Source organism: Chanodichthys erythropterus, chromosome 7, assembly GCF_024489055.1.
Source record: "Chanodichthys erythropterus isolate Z2021 chromosome 7, ASM2448905v1, whole genome shotgun sequence".
Taxonomy (NCBI): Eukaryota; Metazoa; Chordata; class Actinopteri; order Cypriniformes; family Xenocyprididae; genus Chanodichthys; species Chanodichthys erythropterus.
The window spans coordinates 27,595,784-27,620,021 of NC_090227.1; the positions used below are offsets into that span (position 1 = coordinate 27,595,784).

The 24,238-nt window shown below is 37.0% G+C and overlaps 1 protein-coding gene across 1 annotated transcript in view; it reads left to right on the plus strand.

The window, feature by feature from the left end:
* sema3d (sema domain, immunoglobulin domain (Ig), short basic domain, secreted, (semaphorin) 3D) overlaps nucleotides 1-10,392 on the plus strand; it is a 78,417-nt gene extending 68,025 nt beyond the window's left edge. The window contains exons 16-18 of the mRNA XM_067390032.1: nucleotides 1,369-1,433; nucleotides 4,708-4,844; nucleotides 9,550-10,392. Of these exons, the coding sequence (XP_067246133.1) occupies nucleotides 1,369-1,433; nucleotides 4,708-4,844; nucleotides 9,550-9,927 (580 nt within the window). The 3' untranslated portion in view covers nucleotides 9,928-10,392. The remainder of the gene's footprint in view (nucleotides 1-1,368; nucleotides 1,434-4,707; nucleotides 4,845-9,549) is intronic.
* The last annotated feature ends 13,846 nt before the right edge of the window (nucleotides 10,393-24,238 follow it).

A 24,238-nucleotide genomic window follows, 5' to 3' on the forward strand; every position in this document is an offset into this window, starting at 1 on the left:
CACGTTGGTCTTTGTTTACGTCCCAGAAACTATATAACTTTATAAAAAAATAAAACATACTTACAGGTTGGGGCCCATAAACAGCAGCTTCTGCTTTTAAAGTCGGAACTGCTCCATCTTTCAGTAATAGCCTTTGTGCAAATCCAGCATTGAACTTAGATTCTGGAAGCTGTCTTCCATAAAATGTGCAGCACAGACAGCTAAATTAGCATCATAATTGTCAGGAACAGAATTAAACATACATTTTAAACATTGTTCCCGAAGTCCAGCATCCCTAGGAAGCCCAAACACAGAAGACTTGTATGCACGTGACATGGCCTCGCCTAATTTGTTGCGTGTACCCGGGGACAGGGTTTATGTTAATTGCAGGGTTAATGATGTCACCAACCCTGAAAGAAGCTTGTTGTAGTCCAAACCAGTCATTTTTTAGGCATTAAACTGCCATAACTTTAAAAGACAATATTGAACTTTCAGCGCTGTAACTTTGCAGATACTGTTTATGCTCAAGCAGCAACATTACACACTAACTAAAGTAAAAAAAAAAATGAAATTCGCAGTGAACCGCTCCTTTAAATAAAATACATAGTTTGACAATAGTCTTTAAAGTATTAGTTAACCCAAAAATGAAAATTCTGTCATTTATTACTTACCCTCATGCCGTTTCACACCCTTAAGACCTTAGTTCATCTTCGGAACACAAATTAAGATATTTTAGTTAATTTGTGTTCCGTGAGGCCTCCATAGGGAGCAATGTCATTAAACTAATATGCTTAAAAATGCTGATTCATTTATGAATGAAATAATGTGTTGAAATTAATTTAACTTTGAGTGCCGCAGTAGTTGCCTGAACCCCGCTTCGACAACCAATCAGATTTGTTGTATTACTTTAAATCCTTTAGCCAATGTTCCTCAACGGGATATTTCTTTATAACTTCATTGCGTGTTTTACGTTATCAAATTGGGATCTGTTTGTAAGATTGGCCAAATATAGAATTGGGCAATACCGATCTGTGGCCGATCAATCAGAGCATCACTAATTTGCAGACACTTTTATCCAATGGGACATTGCATTCAAGGTTCTTTTATGAGTTCATGCATTTCCTGGGAAGCAAACTCATTATCTTGACACTGTTAGCACCATGCTCTACTGTTTGTGCTACTGGAATGGACAATGTTTTTAAATGTTTCTTTGTTGCATTCTGTGTATGAATGTATAAACTGTCCAGTTACATTTGAATATTGATGAATGGACACTGAAAAATATTAAAAACTCAAGCTTTATTTGCTCTTTAAATGTTTTGGCTGTTCAAGGAGCATGAAATGTAATCAAAATGTAATCTAAATCTAAATTTTCATATGTGCTTACAGGAGGGCCAGAAGGCAGGACATCAAACATGGAGATCCATCCAGCCATTGTTGGGACACAGAGGATGGTAAGGAGCAGTGGCGTAACTTAATAATGATGGGCCCCAGTGCAGGCTATTACGATGGGCCCCCTTGTCTGCAGTTATATATAGGGTTGATGAAGCAGAAACACACTGCGCTTGTGTCTAGAAAGGAACCCTATAGAACCCTATAGAAGCATATATTAATGTAGGTGTAAGACATTATATGGTCAAAGGTTGTTTAAATATTCAGGTAATAAGAAGTGGAATAAGTTGCCTTTCTATATCAAGGTACAGTCTGTGATGATTTCAGTATAAGAGTGAAGAGTTTTGTGTTAAAATTTACTTTATTTGTAATTAGGTAATTTTGTATGTAATTAGGGTGCAGATATAAGCTAAATGAATCATTGACACTAATCTATTTTTTTTTTTAAATCAAGGACAACAATGGAAATCAAATACGTTAATTCAACTTTATTTATTTTTGCAGCTGTGTATTGCTACTTTTTGTGTTAAATGAACTTAAACACACAAACAATTTAAAATCCACAAGCACATACACACAATGAAGTGGCCCTAAAATAATAACAGCCAGGGGCATGGCAGCTTATAAGGTGCACTGAATCCTTTGAAAAGTATCTGTGCCTATTTGAGTTGCGTTTAAAGTACCGGCACTTTATTTCATCCACTTCAAGCACTGTCTACAACGCTATTAATGAGCTGCTGACCACAATAATTTACGTTATAATTCATGATTATTTACACCAACATTAGATAGCTTCCTAAGACTAGACTACCTGCTAGTGCTACATGAGGGCAGCGTTGTAGTTGAATCAAGCTGAACCGATAATGATGTACAAATGCTGCTTGGAGTGGACTTCAGATGGGGAGAATTGGTAAAAAATCCAAAGGAATCCAATTTTGGGAGCTTGGCAGTCTTCTCCTCCTGTTCTTTTCTCTCCTGTCTCTTCTTACAACCACTTTTGTGTTTGAATGGCATGGCTACTCGCTTAAGTCTCAGCCGTTTAATTTTGCCGCCGGAGTTGTAGTCTTGTCACATGATCAAAATAGAGATTTATGAATGGACCCTTTCACGGACTGTGATGACGCGTTTCCACACAGCTGTTCCATGGTAACGTTAGGCCTACATGATTTATAGTAGGCTATATAGGCCTATTTATAAATATCTTTATTTCTTTGTCTGATCAGCATAATCAATCTCTCAATATTTCACCCTCTTTTCGAAAGTCATGGAAATTATAACAAATAAAACAAGACTCATTTATTATGTGGAATAATTTTAATGGTTTTCTCAAAATATTTCTAAACACTTTTGGTTGTTACTGCCATTTTTGATAAAATACCGGGCGGGAAGAAACGGGAACATTTAGGGGTGTAGGCCTATAAATAGTCAACAATAAGCGGTAGAATGTGAATGACGTGTGATTTACAATTTCAAACTCAGCGCATTTAATTTGATGTTTCCAATGTTTCTGTCGATGTGTGCCCACACATCATAGAAGATCTGATGAACTGATAGATCACTAAATAAAATAATTCAATAAATACATATTTATAAGCATTTATCTCAAAATAACTATATAGACTTTAATAACTGAGAACTGGCAAAAACAAATCAGATCGCAAATGCTAGGCCTATCTCATGAAACGAAAAGGTGAGTCCTTATAATTTCTATAGCCCATAGGATACTTTTTTCTTAGAAGTGAATTGTGACAACATGCCCCAAAGGTGAGGCGCATTAAGATTAACATGACCAAATGACAGCTTAAAATGTTACCTTATATAATCAAAAAATATCTAAACTAAAACATTATGTCCAAAAAATTAATTAATACAAAAATAATAAAAAATGGCATTTTTAATCTTTAAAAATAGCCTATACAATGTTTTGAGTTTGATAGCAAACACATCATACAGCTAGGCTATACAGCGTAGGCTAGTTAAAAATATAATAATTCATAATTTCTGAAGATTGACTGTGAGTCATTAGTCGCCCTTTTCTCATGGTTTCTCAAAAGAATTTATAAAATTAGGCTATAGAATAGGCTATAATAGCACCCCATCTGCACAACTGGGATTTGCTGGTTAGCATTAAATAACAGTCTCAACTGTTAAATAAGATTAAATAATATCAGATTTGTCTTATTTTAAATAAACACAAAAAAAAAAAAACAGAGATGGAAAAAAATAAATAAATTAATTAAATAAATAACTTTAGAAATTTACTTTTGCGTTGTAAATGTTCAGTGATATCTGTGTTACTTACTCCGCGTTAGGTTGTGCACCGCGCTCCCCTAGCCTATACGGTGCTATTCTTCATTTAATCGAGAGTCTGGTGGTTGAAAGTTTACGGCAACATTAATTCAAGGTGAGAAAACAATTCTAAAGAAAGAGCAAGAAGGTTCACTCGGAGTGCACAGGACAAGGCTTGAGCTCGCACACGTATGTGAGCGAGAGCATGAGCCGTGAGACCATTATGAGAACGCATGCACGTCATTGTGAATTGCCAAGTGAAAGATATCCGCCTGAGAGAAAACAGAGAAATTTGCGCTCTACTCTCGTGTTACAATTATGTTCTCTCACATTTGTCATCAAAATAACGCAATAGAAACGGCCTCAAATTAATAAAACGAGAAGAACGTCATTTAAATCGGTTTTATTATTATGGGTTAAAAATGAATGTATAATATAGCATCCTGACGAGACACTTCATCGCCAGGGGCCCACTTGCGATGTGGGCAGGGCCCGGGTGCGCAGCGGGCCCCCCCGCCGCACGGGCCCCAGTGCGGCTGCACTGCCTGCACTGTCTGTAGTTACGCCCCTGGTAAGGAGGCATTTGAGTGTGTGTGGTATGTTGGGGGGTATCAGGTAAACCCTACGTTGTGTCCCCACAAAGATGGCAATATCCAAAATCCATGACCTTGTGGAGACATTGTTTTGGTTCCCATGAAGAAAACAGCTTATAAATCATAATAAGGAATGTGTAATAATTGAGAGAGTTTTCTAATGGGTAGGTATTTAGTAGATTTAGGGGGATAGAATATACAGTTTGTACAGTATAAAAACCAATATGTCTCTGGAAAGTCCCCATAAAACATGGAAACCCAACATGTGTGTGTGTGTGTGTGTGTGTGTGTGTGTGTGTGTGCGGGCATATGGAGCATAAAAGCACTAAAAGCTCTGTTTTGTTTTAAGATGCCGCATTGTCCTGTGGGGTTCAACTAATGGACAATGCTAACCCAAAAAATACCTTTACTGTCTTTCTGATATGCTGATTGCTCTCTCTCTTCTCTTTGGCAGTGTTAGGGAGGAATGTCGAGGAAAAGGTGTTGTACGGAGTGGAGAGTAACTCCTCTTTTCTTGAGTGTGTTTCTAAATCCCAGCAGGCCTTGATCCGCTGGTTCGTACTGAAGCCAGGAACGGACCACCGTCAAGAGGTATCACCAACATACATCAGCCTCATTCTGTGTGTGTGCGCTTGTGTGTGCGTGTGTTTAATTCACCCACTTTCCTAGTTGTAGGAACTTGACAGTTAAGTAGTTTGCTACATTACAAAATTAAAAAAATCTAAACAATTTTTTGAAGCGTCTAACTACATTTGATCAATTTAAACATTGTCAATTAATTCTTAATTAGAATATACAGTATATCTGACACAAAAACATCTAAATAACAGTGATAGCATTAAATTGAACCTAATTTTACAATAAAAAAAACTAATAAAATTGAAATCTTTAAAAAATATATAAAAATGTGCATAACAAACAGTAGCATTTAACTAAATATTTAGCTAAAAAGGAAAGCAGTGCATGGGGTCATGCAAATTAAATGTTGAATAATTTATTTTGACAGCGAATTGCTTGTTTACATGAAGTTTGCAATCAAACTGATTCACCAAAATAAATAGTACCATAAAATGTGGTGGTGCATTGTTTTAAACATCATTCAGCAATAATGTAATCTATAGCCTGGGTGCATTCCAGTCAAATTTTCTCTTTCATAACAATGACTTTTGAGATCACAGGCTTTTTATGATTGGACACACTCCAGAAACAGATTTACAGTAACTCTCAACCTCCTGATGCTTAGAAAAAGTAGATGTTGCATAATTCTGAAGATCATATTACTAAACAATGTGTTGTAACAGAGAGACAGAGATCTCAAACAGTTCTGTTGGTAATCATAAAAATGGCCGGGGGCTTAGAAAACTAAGGGAACACAAACATGGAGATAAAGAACACAGCAGAACTGTCAAGAAGTGACCTTCACTGGTGGATTCACCTCTCTCTTTCACGGTTTTACACCTACACATTTAATCTCATCTTCATTGCTGTCTATGAATACAGTTTCCCTTTTTTTTTAGTTTAGAAATACATACAAATACACTCATATTTCTGATATCTCTTAAACTCTCTCTGGATGCTATGTACTAAGATAAAGATACTCCATTTGTTGATTTGAGTTAGTGTTTTGTGCAGCACGATTGAACAGCAGTCTATTCAAGTGTGAAGTAATAGATCTATGTGTGTTGTGGATGAAAGTTCACAGTGCAAATACAGAGGTCATTTTAACCTTGTGCTGTGTGTGTCCCTTGTCTTTATTAGCTGTGATGAATAGACGGGGGCCAAGACCTGACTCTGGAGTGGTAGATCAGCATATCCTTCTATTGATCCATCTCCACAACAATTAATCCCAACAGGAGTGTGTATGTGAGAGAGAGAGAGAGAGAGAGAGAGAGAGAGAGAGAGAGAGAGAGAGAGAGAGAGAGAGAGAGAGAGAGAGAGAGAGTTGAAGACACATTTGGGGAGGCATGACAGCAGAAGGTCAAATCACAGCACAAATGTCAATAGATAGATGCCATTCTAGAAGAAACTTGCAGTTTCCTGCTTTAGGAAATATCCTGCAGTCCCACGTCTCAAGTAAACATTAGTCTTGCTATGATGCATTTGTTTTATTTTAGTTTCCCTTCCTGCTTTTCTTTTCCTCCTTTCTTTATCCTGTCTTTCCCACAGCAAAAAACGACTCCCTAACGCCCAGCTGCCCAAAACACCTGCAACACACAATCTCACATCTTAAAATATCCACCCACACATCACCTCATAAAAAACAACAATGAATGATAGAAGAGAAAATGGTGCCTGCGTGTTTGTGTGAATGTTTATCGAATCAGAGTAAACTGATATCTGGTTGCAATAACAGAATGGATGCTTCGTATCCCACATAGCTGAGAACACAATTATGGGATGGGAATTTATTGGTTCCCATTCTGATTTTGGTTCCTTAACAATTCTGTGAGAAAAAGTCAAGCCTATACTTACACCTTGAATTGATTTTGTCAATATTTAGGCCCATATTTAAGACTTAAAAGATGTATTTCTATTGCATATACAATTTTCATCCATTTGCATTACTGTTTTAATGTAAACAAACTAATAAACTCTAATATGCAATACATATTTATATCAGTCGTACATAAAACAATTAAGAAAGAGATTTATGGAATAGCACTAAAAAGCTAAATGTGTTTTACACAATAACTAGGTTTATATATTTATCATCATTAAGTTCATCACATACATTTTAACTATATGAATTGCTTGTTCCACAGCTGGCCATATTTGAACTTTTTTAATGGATTAAATTTAATTATTTTCACAATTAAAAGATTTACAGTATGCTGATTCTAAGGAATTTGAATAAATGCATTTTGAAAATATATTTTTTTAATAAAAACAAATAGATGCAAATGCTTAATAAGTAATAACCTATAATAATATGATTAATTTTGAGTGCATAAGTGGCAAAGAGTTGCTTTTACACATTTTAATTGTTGATTCTTGTGCAGGGCTGACATGAAAAAAAAAAGAAGCATGCATGCTGATCGTCATGACAACAGTGACATTTTATAGTCTAAACTTTAAAATCTCTGATAATTATGCAGCATATTTTATTGTGATGTTCCATTCATGTAGGTGGAATAATCCAGACATTCTAGAACCATTTTCGAACCAATGTAACAAAACGTCATGAAAATCCTTCTTGTATTTTTAAAAAAAATACCTGAACAGCCCTTAACAGGACTGTTCTCACTCCCTCTCCTTCTCTTTTTCCCCTTCACCCCTCTACCCTTTTCCATACGCTTTACTACCCTCTTTTTACAACTAAATATAATTTCCCACAGGATGGTGGGTAACCGGCAGGCCAGCTCGTATTTGAGATGTGAGACAGATCCTGTGCTGAAGGTTCCAGACTCTTTCTCTCTCTTTCTCTAAACCCACAGCTAGACCCAGCAGTGTGCGGAGGGGCCACAGGGAGACAGAGGCCTCGTATCATAGTTTTAATGCCTTTGACCTGACTCTTAGACCGTTGCTGTGCTTAAACCTGCGTCTGTGATCAGAGGCCAGTTTCCTCCTGCCCCTGCCTCCCCAGTAAAACCTTCAGCGGGAGTTATACGGCGTGATATACTGCTGAGATACGAAACACAGACACATGTTCACTTCCAACACACTCACACACCAGAACATCTCCATGACATACACACACGTTTCATCTTGACACTCATGTGCCCTTGGCCTTTATGTTTTAGTTCCAGCTGTCACAGGTGCTGTAGACAGTGCAAACCCACCCTTTTTCCTCTAATTCCGGACACGTTTCTGCAGGGTACGATTTATAGTCATACTCCAAATTTAAATTCCAAATCTAAAGAGTTGTGATCGTGACTATTGCATTTCCTTGAAGCATCTTTTAGATGGCATATAGATTAGCATAAGTCAATGCAGCAGTAAGCAGTTTGTGTGTGTTTTACAGGGATTCGGTATGCTTTGAAGCTTTCTTTCCCTCCTCTCTGTACTGCACAGCTGTATTGATTTAGTCCACCACTACTGCAGGAGAAATCAGCAGGCTCAAAAACACAGATAACAGTGAAAAAATGAAAACTACAGGAAGAATAGGCAGATAGGAACGGAAGGAAGGGAGGCAAAGAGATAGAAAAACAGATATTGAAGAAAGAAAATTCAGTGCAAGGGCCAAAAAGAAACATTAGCATGACTAAAGCTGGTGGAGATGATTGATTTGTGAATAAATTGTTAATTTGAATCCGTTATTTTTTAGTGTTTCTATTATATGAATTATTTGACTAAATCGAAATCTGTGAAAATTCATCTGAGTGACAGCATCAAACTTGAATATCCAAATTTATACGACCAATACAACTAAAATCGGCCTGATTTATACAATTGAATCAAAAAGATTGTGATATCAGCAATATTTAGTGCCACACTAACCTTTGGCCTTCTGCTGTTTAAAACAATCTGCTTCTCTGAATGGATGAATTCGGTTCAAGTCAACGATATACGCATGGATACAGGCCATCTTATAATTTTGTTTTTACAATGGGTATTTTGTAAGTTATTCATATTGGATGATCCATGGTCATGGTCAACTTACAGCTACTTTTCTCTGTTATAAGAATATAATGTGACGCGCATGGGCAAATGACGTTTGTATGCAGTTTCCTATGAAATCCATCCCAAAAGCTCTAAAATATAAATTGTTATTTTAGTTTTATCATATTTGGGTAAAAACATGGTTTGGAAGATGGATTTTTTTCAAAGAATCATTAATTGGATAATCATGAAGTGGATTGATTAAAATGAGTCCTATTTCTACTTTTTTTTTTTTTTTTTTGTCTGTATGGTCACAAACTGATTTGTATGCACTGAACACACAAAGCACTTCGTATGTCAGAGGTGACCAGAAAGATGGACACCTTGCATATAGATCATGCAAACACCCTGAGATGAAAGTAGACCGTGTAATTTCTCAAGACCTTCTCTGCCCCCCTTTTTCCTTCTGCTTTTCTCTCTCGTTAGCATTAACATGTGGTCAGCTTGTCTAATTTGTCTAATAAGGCTGTAATGACCAATGAGATGGTGTAATGTGAGGTCAGCAGGAAGTGGAGCGCAGAGGTTAAAGACTGCTCTCTGACCTTGAGGGAGTCTTACTGTGGGTTCTTGGGTGGAATGATTTATGAGAATAAACCCAGCAAGTGACACATAAATTACTGTTTGGCTGTGTGTTCAAGAAAGTATATTGATATAATTGACTTTTATGAAAGAATCCTAAAAATTGTGTTTGTTACAGATCAAACCAGATGAGCGTGTGCTGATAACCGAGAGAGGTTTGCTGATTCGTTGGCTTCATCTTAGTGATGCAGGTTCCTACTACTGCACCTCTCAGGAGCACAGCTTCACCCGTAACCTCCTCCACCTCTCTCTGCACGTCCTGGATCGTGGACAGCTCCACGGACACCATTCTGTTATACGGGAATCATCAGAAAACCCTACCGTGACCGAACCCCGTCAGCGCTATAAGGACTATTTGCGCCTGTTGAGCGGCCCTGCGCGCTCTCTAGACGAGTACTGTGAAACGCTCTGGCACAGAGAGAAGAAGCAAAAACAAAAGGGCAAATGGAAGCATGTCCAAGAGTTCCGCAAGAGCAGGAACCGACGCCACCACTAGGGGTGCCAATGATGCATGGATTTGAGTGTGAGGTTAGAAGGGTCACAGTGCCCTGGAAGCCACTGGATGTGGATTAAATTAACTCAAACAATCTTAAAACCAAATACAAATACAGAAATGAACCATCTCCTGACCAGTCTGTTTATGCAAAGCAAAAAGTCCTCCAGAAACATCAATCCTACCATTAAACATTAATCATGTTTCCGTTTTAACCGATGCCTCAGATATGACCCAGTGATTCTTTACCATTTAGAAATGAACCTTTAGCCAAAATACCTATGTGATTAGTCATCTTGGTTGAACTTTAAGGGAAGACGCTACAGGCAAAACCATTGTGGCGCTGGTCAATTTTGATATTTTGAGCTATTTATCTTTCATAACTTTTCTTCTTTCAGACTATTAGAAAGAAAACATCAAACTGCACATTTAATTCTCAAAATAAGTTTTTTTTTTCCTTATGCAGTGAGACAAAAATCTCCACTTTAATAGTACTTACATGAACCATATATATATATATATATATATATATATATATATATATATATATATATATATATAATATACACACATTTCTGGTATTTTCTGATTTATGGAGTGGTAAGAGATATCCGAAAACCCCCATGTACATTATTTATTATATATATATATATATATATATATATATATATATATATATATATATATATATATATATATATATATAATGCATATTAATGAATGTAAAAGGATTAAACCTGCATATTTAATTAGACAATACATCATTTGCATATAAAAACCATTTTAGTCTTAATATACTCTGGTTAATCAACTGGGGACGTACAGTGATATTTATTAGTTAAACGTTACCCTATTTACCTGTAGTGTTTTGCCTTAAAATGTCAAAATCTATGGGGCAATGTATGCTATATTAAAATCATATGGCTATAAACCTATAAACAATGCTCAAAACTAGGATTGTTCAATCTCACATGTCTGGATTAGTTTTTTTCAAAACATGGCACCAGTTCATTGCGCTTTAATTTTAACCAAGAATAAAAATGCATTCATGTTGAATGTATGTAAATATTTATATTATTTGTACATGAAATTGTGCATGCGTTAGCATTATTTACATAGAATTCTCTTTTGAGATTACAGTTTTAGCCAAGCATTTAAGTTTCACTGAGTAAAATACATTATTTTTGTATTTTTCAATTTGTCCTACTGTAGGTCATTTGTTTATGGCATATGACATTATTTAAAATTACCATGGTGTTGAAATAAACTTTTTTATTTCTACTTAAATGAGCAATGGTGTAAAGACAGTGACTTTATTATTTAAAGAGATAGTTCACACAAAAATTTTATTTCTGTCTTCATGTTTCTCAAAGTCAAACTATGTATGATTTTTTTTTTTCTTCAGGTAAAAACAAAAGGAGATTTAGTAGATACACAGGCTGCTTTTTCCATACAGTGCCAGTTTATGGTGACCACGGTCTTGTCAAGCTCCAAAAAATAGAAAAAAAGTGCCATAAAAAGGGTCTATAAAACCCTGTAATATGTACTGTATTCCAAGTCTTCTGAAGCTATACAATATCTGGTATGAAAAGCATATTAAAAGAGTATGTGGTGATTCGATGACAGAATTGATTTTTCTTTTTAACAATCCCTTCAAGTAATCATTGATTGATTTACTATTAAGCAACCAAAAATTATAATAATTTGCAATGGCACGTATTGCAAGATAATTTAACCTCTATAATTCAGTATTTTATATTTTATTCAATTGTTCAATTGTACAATTTCATGATTTCCCTCAAAATATTGCTTTTTATTTTTAATTCTATGTCTTGTCATTTTTTATTTAGATAAAGATGTAAGGGTTGACAACACAGTATTTATTCATAGTGCATTATTTTTTTCAGAAATTGGTCCCACTCGCTCACTGTCCCTCCCCCATGCTCTCAAATGTCTGCATCCCTCAGGATACAAAAACCATTAATGGGTTAAACACAAGTTTAGTATTTGTGATGTAATATAGATGAAACAATATGACCCCATATATCTGTCACAGCCTCATAATTGCACTTGTATACGCACATACACTCTCTAGGCACAGTAATATCTCACATACCATGACTTCAAATCTGAACAAGAGTAACGCAGCGCTGTTGTTATGATTGATCTGAGAGATTCATCGATGGGCAGCGTTTCTCTGAGGTCAAGCTGCCTCAGATCAGATTAGAGAGGGAGTGAGCTCCTCACACATACTTTACAATATAGCGCGGCCTCAGATAACCTCACTGCCTGAAGCATTTGTGCATGTGTTTTGAAGGTCAGGGCTCCTCTCCCATCAGGATTTCTCATCTCCTCTCGTTTGGTCAATAGTGCATGCGGTGCCCTGCAGAGGAAGTCAAGGTCAGTAGGTCACACTCACACACACAAACTCATTACTTTATTTTTGTTTGGTTCATTTCTTAAAGGGATAACATAAACAACAATTTAATCCTTTATAAACCTAGTTAATAATCATTTTACACAAGTAAACAAGTCCTAAATGAAACACATCGTGCCAGAAAACCAACACAGGATCCGTTTTTGCTCTGGGTTCGACAATAAGGCCTTTCTGTCCGAGTCAGGGCATGGCCGGGGATGGCAGAGACAACCACATGGGGAGTGCAATGAAGGGGAAATGACTGTTTCTGGGCTGATGGGTGAACTCATTTATCAGTGCTAAAGTCTTGAGTAATACTGCTTTCTTATCCTGTACCTCCTGCCACGGCCAAGACAAGCAGAAAGTGATCTTTTCTCTCCAGAATGCCCCCCTGTAGTGGTAATCGCTGGAGCTCTTTAACTATACAAGAGCATCTATTAACAGAGATGTTCTGCTTCATGCCGTGGCAGGTCAAAGGTGGAGCGGATTGACAGAAAGAGACAGAGACAGACAGAAAGAGCATGCGAGAGAGTTTCAAATCGGATAGATTAGGCTCAGCTGGGTGTTGTCTGTTTTAATGAGTGTCTTCGCTAATAGTCAGTTTAAATGCTGCTACTTATGAGTTTGGGAATTATAATTATGATTCATGTCATTTTGGTTAGAATAAATTAAAATATTTCTCGTGTTTCTTTTTTTTTTGATAAATTTATTTTTATTTTATTTAGTTATTTTTTGCTAAAAGGGATGAACATTAGGTATGTAAAACTTTTATTGTGTATTTTAAAGGGGACCTATAATGCCCTTTTTAAGAGATGTAATAGGGCTGGGCGATATATCGCATGTGATTGTCACGCGCATTTTGTCAGTAAAGCCGGTTCCCTGATTACCGCTAAATCGCCATCACCTGCTTTCAAATGGAGCGGCATTTAATAAACAGAGCCGTAGATCACTGACAAGCCACACAATATCACGTTCATTATCGAAGGCGATTCATCTGCGATAATGAACGCGATATTGTGTGGCTTGTCAGTTAACTACGGCTGTGTCTATTAAATGCCGCTCCATTTGAAAGCAGGTGATGGCGATTTAGCAGTAATCAGGGAACCGGCTTTACTGACGAAATGCGCGTGACAATCGCATGCGATATATCGCCCAGCCCTAAGATAAGTCTCTGGTGTCCCCAGAATGTGTCTGTGAAGTTTCAGCTCAAAATATCCCACAGATTATTTATTATAGCTTGTCAAATTTGCCCCTATTTGGGTATGAGCAAAAACATGCAGTTTTTGTGTGTGTCCCTTTAAATGCAAATGAGCTGCTGCTCCTGGCTGCTTTCCAAAAGAGGGCGGAGCTTTAAAAGCCCGCTCCAGTTGCTCAACAACAACAAAGCTGGAGAATCTCGCGCAGCCAAAATGACGATTGTCAGTAACGGTGTTCAGCCTTACATTGTTCAGTCGGACAATGATGGAGAGACTCAGGAAGATGTAAGAAGTTATAGAATGCATCTGGACGTTTCGGAACGGTTAGTGGATAAATTTATGTAACATTAGTTGCAGATGGAGTTGATTTAACTCATCGACTAGCATGTTCCATTCGGCTGTGCCTCATACGTCCTGAAAAGTGAAGCTGCGGGCTCTTTGATCGCCCCCTGGTGGCTGGATGCAGTACAGGTCAAAAATAAAAAAAATAAACTACACTTCCAATAACATTTTCCAAAAGATGGTTCTGGTCATTTAAGGTAGTTGTTATCATGCTGATATGTTCAATTGTTTGTTTTTGTGGTAAGTTTGATTTTAGCTAGCAATTTGATACTATAGAAACGGGGCGTGTCATCATGATTGACAGTTGATTGACAGCTTGTCTGAGGACTGTCGGAGCTTCAAGGGGAGATTGAAGATATATTACTAATTATTAATTTTCGTTTTCTGTGTTATTTCACACCGACAAAATGAGTTGTTCAGCAGTAAACTGTACTAACCGACCTACAGGATCTGACGGATCACTGAACTTTTTTTGGTAACGTTAAATGTGGGCTTTATAAGCTAATTAATAAATTTTATTAGCTAAGATAACACGCCTAACGTTAGCCATGTCGGGAAAAAGCAGCTGATCATTATCTGGCAGTTACTAATTATTTTTATGGGTATAAAATAATAATTTGCAGGACAAAACTAATGATTACCTACTCTAATTAATTATAGAGCACTGTCTACAGCAATCGATCTCCTGTTAGTTCTTTATTTAACTTTATTTAAAATGGCAGGGCCGTTTCTGATGATTTAGTTATTTCTAGTGGCATATTGAGTTTATCTACTGAATTTGCTGTTTCAAGAATATTATTGCTCTAGAAATAGAATAGCCTATTATTTTATAGGTAGAATTTTAATTTGTTTATAATTTATTTAGCCTATTTTAGGGTTAGTGATGTCACTAACCCAGGAAGAAGCTCATTGTAGTCCCTACCAGCCATTTGTTGTAGTCCTTAAACAGAGAATTCTTTAAAAGAAAATATCTGTCTTTCCATTGAAATTTGAGCGTAATAACTTTGCAGATGTTGTTTATGCTCTAACAGCAACAATACACACTAACTAAAGTTAAAAAATGAAATCATAATCAACCACCCCTTTAACATTCACGTGCTGCTACCAGAGAATCATGACAAATGTAGTTCATCACCTCATAAATTGACTAAATCATATTTGTAGATATTTTTTTTCACCATTGCACCATACAAATGATTAAATATATGAATTATTTGACCAGTGCCCATTCGTTTCACTGTGATTCTTTAATTGACACATGCTAAAGCATTAATGTGAATTCATGTTGTAAATATGATTATTTTGACTTGATCTAAAGGCATAAAAGAGCAGGTCTGATGTGATGGGTCCAAATTTATGTGGTTGGCTCAATCATTCATGTTCCTTCTAGTCTTTTGGTTGTCGGGATTGAATTGGGACACGGTTTTCCAACTTGGCTCTGATTTTGCATATTTTATGAATGTTGGCTGCTGACTTAATGAAAATAAAGATGTTTTCACCCAGTTACCATGTGTTGGGTTTTATAATCATCTCTTATCCATGTTCAGGCTAATTTCAGTCATTACAGCATCAACACATTTCAGTGTAAACACTCTGTTAAGCTGGTACTTTAACACAGAACCAGTTGTAATGTGCTTTGTGAATTTAAAGTGCTTTAGGTTTACTTTATTTTCATGTAAAGTTTAGTATAATTCCTATAATGCACAGCTACATTGTGACACTGAACAATTTTGTTGACATGAATTTTATATAACTGACACATTAAACTGAAGTTATGTGATTCATGACTGTTTGAAACATCATACATTATGGGTTCCATAGTTGATTAATTCTACCACTAATGATGCTTTAGTTCTGTATCAAACAGTCATGGATCTCATAACTTCAGTTGCATAAAATTCATGTCAACAAAACAGTGTCACATTGTATCTGTGCATGGGTCATAATACAGACACTGCTGTAGGTCAGTCCACTCTTGATCCCAAAAAGTGCACGTTTGCAGATATGACCCTGACTCAGACTGATTAATGTGTCTTACAGTCTCCCAGTGGACGTAGAACACATGATGACCATGTCCTCTACAGGACACAGACAAATAGATGATCTACAAAACCTGGCGCGAAACCACATACCATTTCAAGCAGCATTATCATAACTGAATAAAGTTGCTTCTTCTCCAGCTGAGATCTGAGTATTTGAGGAATTTGTGGTTGTATCATCAGTAGTTGTGTGCAGTGTTTTTCTGTGATTTGCTCCCGCAGTGCATCCGGCACAGGGTTCACGCATTCCTTAGGGCAAGCATGCGGTTTTCCAAAAGCCTGTGGAGAGGCTCAAAAAACGGATACAGATAATTATACGATCTCCGTGTGGAATGTATGATTCTGATAGAATTCATTTATCGTTTTGCATGTTGAAAATGGAGAAATGTGCGCTGAAATATTGTGTTGGTTTCTTATCTATTATTCTCGGCTCTGTTGCTGAGTTTATAAGAGTGTTCACTCTCTCGCTCTCTCTTTGTTAACAAAGCTGATGAATATTTCAGACCATGTGTTTGAGAGTTTTTGAAGCTTCATTGTTTATTTAATAGATAGAACAAATCGGAGCACCTATCCGAGAGAGAATGCAGGAACCCTGTGGAAAACTAGAGGCCAGTTGTGATTCTTACTACTAAATTTAGGCCTTTTTAAAATAATATTAAAAGTCTAGTATAAACTAGTATTAAAGGGGACCTATTATGTCCCCTTTTACAAGATATAAAATAAGTCTCTGATGTCCCCAGAGTGTGTATGTGAATTTTTAGCTCAAAATACCCCAGCATGTTAAAATTGCCACTTTTTGGGTTGAGCAAAAATGTGCCGTTTCAGTGTGGTCCCTTTAAATGCAAATGAGCTGCTGCGCTCGGCCTAAGAGGGCGGAGCTTCAAGAGCTCATTCTCCGTTGTCGGAAGTCAGTCAGGACGCCCTATAAGCGTCTGTTTTCACTCTAGAAAATCACTGTAAGAGCTTAAAATACAGTGCAAGTGTGCATTAAAATATTATCCATAAACTCTCTCTCTCCCTTGCATTATCATCAACATACACAGCAAAGTACACAGAAACACTCCTTACAACTAACAGTAAACAAATATATAAAGACCTTATGCCTTTTTGGCTGGTGCTTAATAAACTGGTAAACTTTATATCCATAAATCAACTCTGGTGAACTGTAATAAAGTGCTCTCACATTCATTACTGCCATATCCAGTATCACTCTGGAGACTGTAAGCTGGATCACGAACAGTTTACTGATCTATCCTTGAGTAACAACTTTTTAGCACAAACTCTGTTTTGTATTGTCCCTTTGTATTGACATTCGTCCACAAAGCAGTCTGGTATGAAATGATTTGTGCAGACATAAATTAATTTGAGTTGAGGGAGCATTTTCTTCAAAAACAAAATTAATCTACCTCGATTTCGGGAGTAAATGGAGAGAGCTTTGTGGATTAATCAATCCAGCTACAGAACACCTAAAACGCTTGGGAGATGTTCTCGTCAGTGCAGCAATGGTGGACTGTGTACAACTCGCTGTGAACTCGCTCAGGGTGGTTCTATGTTAAAACAGCAGTGTCTGTCAACATGCATGGGCGGGGCCTGTGGCTATTGTGACGTCACATTGCCAGGGATCTGGAAACGGCTTGTTCTGAGACATTGCTTATGATTTATTGGGATTAAAAAAAGGAGTGGTTGGATTTTTATCATTATAGGGTGGTTGTGTACATACACTGCCAACACACATTTATGTCCAAAGTGAATTTTGCATAATAGGTCCCCTTTAATGTACAGTAGCCCCAACCCATTTCATTTTTGGGTAAATTGAGTAATAAAAACTCAATCTCCGTGCCACTTTTACAACATTTAAATCCCTCAGTTCTCACCATCTCCAAAAAGCCATGATAATGTTGATTCTTGTTTTATTACAAACTCTGTCGCATTCTCTTTTTGCCAGCAGATTCTCCTCTGTTTGGCTTTTTTGCTTTCTTTTTTTAAATGAGTGATTCTACAAATGTTTGAGATTTAGTATGCTCCTTTATACCTTTCTCTTTTGCTGTGCCAGCTAACCTATGCCACTCCCACACCATACACGCATCAGGTAGCCGGAGCAACTTTTCTCAATGTAGGGATATGATGAGACACACATGGGCATGATACATTTTTTTCAAAATTCTTCGATGAATAGAAAGTTCAAAAGAACAACATTTGAAATACAAATACTTTATAACATTATAAATATTTCACTGTCACCTTTGATCAGTTTAATGCTTTAGAAGTCAAAAACATTTGGAAAACCTGTATTTTTAAAAGTGTTGTGGAAATGATTCTTTGACTGATGCGAATCTTTTATCAAAAGATAAGCTAAAAAACACATACACAGGCATGCTTGTGTGTGTTTGAACAAAGGTGCTGACAGGATTGACTTATCAAAACAAATGTCGTGGAAAAAAGTACAGGATTGAGATATCAAGGTGGTACAAGGTATGTTTGGCAGAATATTACAGGGCAATTACACTGCTCCAGATGTGTACCGCAGCGCTGACAGACAGAAAGAGAGAGAGAGGTGCTTCCTTTAAGCCAGTGACAAGGGAAGAATATTGATAGTGTCCTGAGGGAAGAAGGGTAGGAGGAATGTATGATGGAGAGAGAAACAGTTGTTACCTCTGAGAGGGTAATGACTACCTGTGTGGCTCACATCTGATTTATGCCCAGGATCTCTCCACCTGAGCACTGCCACAACATGCTGAACACACATACACACACACACCTGTTGAGTGATGGCTTCATTCACAGGAAACATTTGTATGTCTGTGTTTAGGCAGCATCTTAATTTTCCATGTACCACCATCTCTGAAATTACAGGCCACAGCTGGTTTAAGATACGAACAATATGAGCCTGTAGTTACAGAGAATTCCTTCTAGCCTACCCTGATAATGTTCAAAAGACACCATTAGGGTAAGACAAATTACACTAAAATAATGCAATAAATATTAACATAAAATCTCACACAAAACACCCGAGTCAGTAAAGAGCAGATATTCTCCCTGTATTGGACTGAATAGATTTAACTGATGGAGGTCAAGGGTCGGATGGTTGGGGATTGAGTTACAACTTTTGCATTGACTGCATTCAGTTCTGCCCTGTCTTGATCATGTGTTATGGGTAAATGTTTGTTGATTTAGGGTCAGTAGGAGCTCTGGAAAGGCCGCTGATGTCACTGACATCAAAGATGACGGAGGGCGCCTTTTGGCTTAAACCTGCCGTTGCCGAGCATCGCTATGCAGATGTTTTGGAAGATGAAAGAATACTCAATTTCGAAGTTTGGTATGTTTGGTAATAATTATTTATGATGTTTGGAGTTTGTGAATGATGCAGTATCTAATGCTATATAACAGTATTTTTTATTTATTTGCCCACCTATAGATATTTTAAATAACCTGACAATCAACTCCACTCGCACACCATTGGCCTGAACTTTGACTCTGTGCTCCCAGGGTTTGTGGGTAAAAGGTTGTGGCAGGGCACCACAACCTTTTCATGGATCACTCAACAAAAAGAAACAATGTCATGTGCAATAACACTAACCAGATATAACCTAAAAAGCATTAGACATCAAACAGTCACGTCCGACAATAATTATCTTGAAATTTATTGTTGAATTTCCATTTGTGGTTGTAGCGGCATTGCTTTAAAGGGGATAAATTTAGAGACTCAAGATGTCAGAGAGGGTTTTAGCTGCTGAGACTTTACAGTTACTGTTAATTCCATTTAAATCAACACAAAACCCTCAGCTAATTTACTATATAGTTGACCTGACTTATCCGTAGACAGTTTGGTGGAGCTCAGCAAACAAGCTGGCACTAAAAACATAATGAGCTATCAACTACTAACAAGCATTAAATCTGTACTGTGCATAAACTCTGTCCCAGATTAAACTAGGAATGTTAGCATGCATAAGAGAGCAGCAGTTTGACAGGATTTTGGCGATTTTTTTTTTTTTTTTTTTCAAGGGCTGTGCTGTAGAAACCACAATGAACCTCTCAGTGCATGACAGAGATAATTTTATTCAAACGTCTTACTGTCGTAACCATGCTATTTCCTGTGCTGATTATTTAATACAATCACAATATCATATGTATTTCATTGGCCTTGCTAAATAAAAGCTCTGTTTTTCCTGACGAAAATATAATAGAGCAGAAAATTGAATTGAATGCTGTCAGTCATTCTTTTGTCCTCTGGGCTTTTAACGTCTATTAAGGGAGAAACATCAATCTAATTCTTTTACTTGGCCAAAATTGTCGAATGCTCCTGGCAAGGCTTGAGAGAAAGAAAGTGAAAAATCCCAAAACGTATTAAGACGGCATAGGTTTACTTTAACTTGAAATATAGAAGAAAAAATTCTAAACAACGCTATGTGAAGTATTCTGACTAAACATAAAATGTTGTGTCATTGGGTGCAGTTTTGGGGTAACACATTACAAGTAACTTGAGTTACGTAATCAGATTACTTTTTCAAGTAACTAGTAAAGTAACATCTTTGCTGCTGACCTTCAATGATCTAATTCGACCATACTAATAAGTAAAAATTACTTATAAATTACTTATAGTTATATTTAGAAATAAGAGTGTTGAACTTCCTTCTTCTGTATCCTATTCTTCCTTAATCCAGAATGGCAGCACAGCTGAAAGGTTTGTTTGTGCTGCGCCCTCTACTGTACATGCGTAAATATGCATTTCCTTCAGCCTGACTTCCTTTCCTTCATTTCACTTTTGGTGTGAAAGGGCCTTTACATTGGCCAATAATAGAACTTTTGTAGAATAATAGAACTTCTGTTTTGTTGTTCTTAAAAACTAACAAGCAAGCCCAGCCCAGGTTAGAAAAAGTAACACATTACTTTTCATAAAAAGTACAGTGCATCCAGAAAGTATTCACAGCGCCTCACTTTTTCCACATTTTGTTATGTTACAGCCTTATACCAAAATGAATTAAATGCAATATTTTCCTCAAAGTTCTACAAATAATACCCCATAATGACAACGTGAAAGAAGTTTGTTTGAAATCTTTGCACATTTTTTAAAAATAAAAAAGTATTCATAACCTTTGCCATGAAACTCAAAATTGAGTCAGGTGCATCCTGTTTCCACTGATCATCCTTGAGATGTTTCTACAACTTGATTGGAGTCCACCTATGGTAAATTCAGTTGATTGGACATGATTTGGAAAGGCACACACCTGTCTATGTAAGGTCCCACAGTTAACAGTGCATGTCAGAGTACAAAACAAGCCATGAAGTCCAAGGAATTGTCTGTAGACCTCCGAGACAAGATTCAATCAAGGCACAGATCTGGGGAAGGGTACAGAAACATTTCTGCAGCATTGAAGGTCCCACCAGGACTCTTCCTAGAGCGGGCCGCCCAGCCAAACTGAGAAGAGAAGAACCCGATGGTCACTCTGACAGAGCTCCAGCGTTTTTCTGTGGAGAGAGGAGAACCTTCCAGAAGAACAACCATCTCTGCAGCACTCCACCACCAATCAGGCCTGTATGGTAGAGTGGCCAGACGGAAGCCACTCCTCCGTAAAAGACATATGACAGCCTGCCTGGAGGACTCTCAGACCATGAGGAAAAACAAATTCTCTGGTCTGAAGAAACAAAGATTGAACTCTTTGGCCTGAATAGCAATTGTAATGTCTGGAAGAAACCAGGCACCTCTCATCACCTGGCCAATACCATCCATACAGTAGAGCATGGTGGTGTCAGCATCATGCTGTGGGGATATTTTTCAGCGGCAGGAACTGGGAGACTAGTCAGGATTGAGGGAATGCAGCAATGTACAGAGACATCCATGATAAATACCTGCTCCAGAGCACTCTGGGGTGAAGGTTCATCTTCCAACAGGACAATGACCCTAAGCACACAGCCAAGATAACAAAGGAGTGGCTGTGGGACAGCTCTGTGAATGTCCTTGAGTGGCCCAGCCAGAGCCCAGACTTGAACCCGGTTGAACATCTCTGGAGAAATCTGAAAATGACTGTGCATCAACGCTCCCCATCCAACCTGATGGAGCTTGAGAGGTCCTGCAAAGAAGAATGGGAGAAACTGCCCAAAAATAGGTGTGCCAAGCTTGTAGCATCATAGTCAAAAAGACTTTAATTGGTGCCAAAGGTGCTTCAACAAAGTATTGAGCAAAGGCTGTGAATACCTATATACATGTGATTTTTTTTCGTCTCTAAAAGTAACTTTCCCCAACACTGATTGGGTGTGAAGGTATCCTACACAAAAATTATGGTCGTCACCACTGTACACTGAAAGTCACTTTTCAGTATGTCTTCAGTACAGCGTCAGAAAAGAAAACATAAAATTGGTTCGTAAACAGTGGTTTAGTGAACAAACTATGATTTTATGATGCTATTGTAAATAAAGGAAGAGATCTGAAGTGCTTCCACTTTGGGATGTAAAATATTTTAGCAAAATGTATAGTTTAGTTAGAATTCTTGCACTATTTGTTCTATTGTATGCCATCTGTTTGACACCCATGCGCACATCTGCGCTCCTTCAATGAAATCTGTAAAGTTTAAAGGTGCTGTATGAAAGGTTTTTTTACTATACTAAAGCATAAAAATATCATAATATGTTTGCAGAAATTTAGGAAACATGCCAGTTTCTCTGAAAAACAATGTTACAGCCAGTTATTCTACTTTGATTACTTTGACTATTCTGCACTTTGATCGAAAATGCAGTAAAACAGAAATATTGTAAAAAAAAAAATAAAATAAAATAAATCACCCATTTAATTTTTTTACTAAACTGTAGGCTATAGCCTATATGCAAATAAAATGTGTATGGGTAGGCTATATAAATATAATCTAGATATGAATGTAATCAAATAATGATATCTTATAAAAGCTAAATAAGTACTGAATCACTACACACACACAAATTACTGACAAACCAGGTTTCCTGTGACAGGTTTTAGTGTGTCATTTAGAGTTCTTGTGCTCTATTGATCACTGATACACTCTCCACTCTCTCCCATTCACTATAGACTGAGGCCAGAGCCAAGGCAGAGATCAGATTCACCCCTGCACAGGAATTAAAAGCACACAGACTGGTAGCATGTTTCTGAAGAACACCGCAGAACTGGTGTCAGATTATGTCTTTTGCAATATCACTTACTTACTTCTTTTCTTTGTGCAATCTTCTTCCACCATCTCTTTATATCCATGGATGATGGCAGGTGACAACAGCTGACAACATCAAGATCCTGCTTAAAAATCAGATTCAGAAGTATTGACCACGTTAACACTTTCCCCTTAATCGTGGTAAGACAATTAAGAGTCTATGGTAGCCTTTTATTTTACTTTTATCTAATGTAAAGACTTTTATTTTTATATATTTCCTCTATGGGAGAATTATTGGTATGGGAATGGAGTTGAGTAGCTTCCATCTTGCACTTTGAATGTTCTGATTCGTTCCTTTGCACATTAAAAATTGTAGTCATTTGAATCTTGAAAACTTTTTTTATTTCTGGAATTCTGACCATTTTCAAGCCCTTGGATGCTTACAAGCCCCACAATTGACACCTAAATGATGACTAAGGACACGTGGACACCAGTGGTGATGAAGATCTAAGTTGACATGACATGTGAAATGAAGGTAAAACTCTTCCTTTGAGGAATTGTTATGCTTTGGTTGATTTACAGTCCTCATATGACTACTAATGATGCAAATATTGTTGCATCTTAGTGTGGCTATCACCTAGAAAAAGGGTTTAAAAAGGGATTGCCTGGAAAATATTGACATTTTTGTGCATTTGACATGTTGTAGTTGTAGTATAAGCCCAATGCATGTGAAATGGAGGTGGTCTTTTTGATATACAGGGCTAATGATGTGAACTAATGGTAAACATATTGGTAATGCTTCTTAGTTTGGCTGTCATATAAGAAAAAAAAAATATTTAAATAGTTTTTTTTTGTTTTTGTTTTTTTAAGTAAATATATTTCTCACAATTTCAGCTTTTATTTTGACAATTTTCATCTTTTTTTATCCACAGTTTGACTTTATATCCAACAATTGTGACTTTATTTCTCACAGTTAGGCCTTATATATCACAATGTAACATTATTTCTTATTTAAAAATGTATCTGATTTTTTTTTTCTTTTTTCTCTGAGGCTCTGATTTGCTCTGATTATGTTTGGTGATTTTTTTATTTGGTCAGACTTGCGCATGTGGCAGGCATGAATAGATGCATTCATATTTTGTCAGTGATCAGACAGCACACGGCAGGCTGAACGCTGGATGTATTTTTAGTCAGCTGATAAGGGTCAAG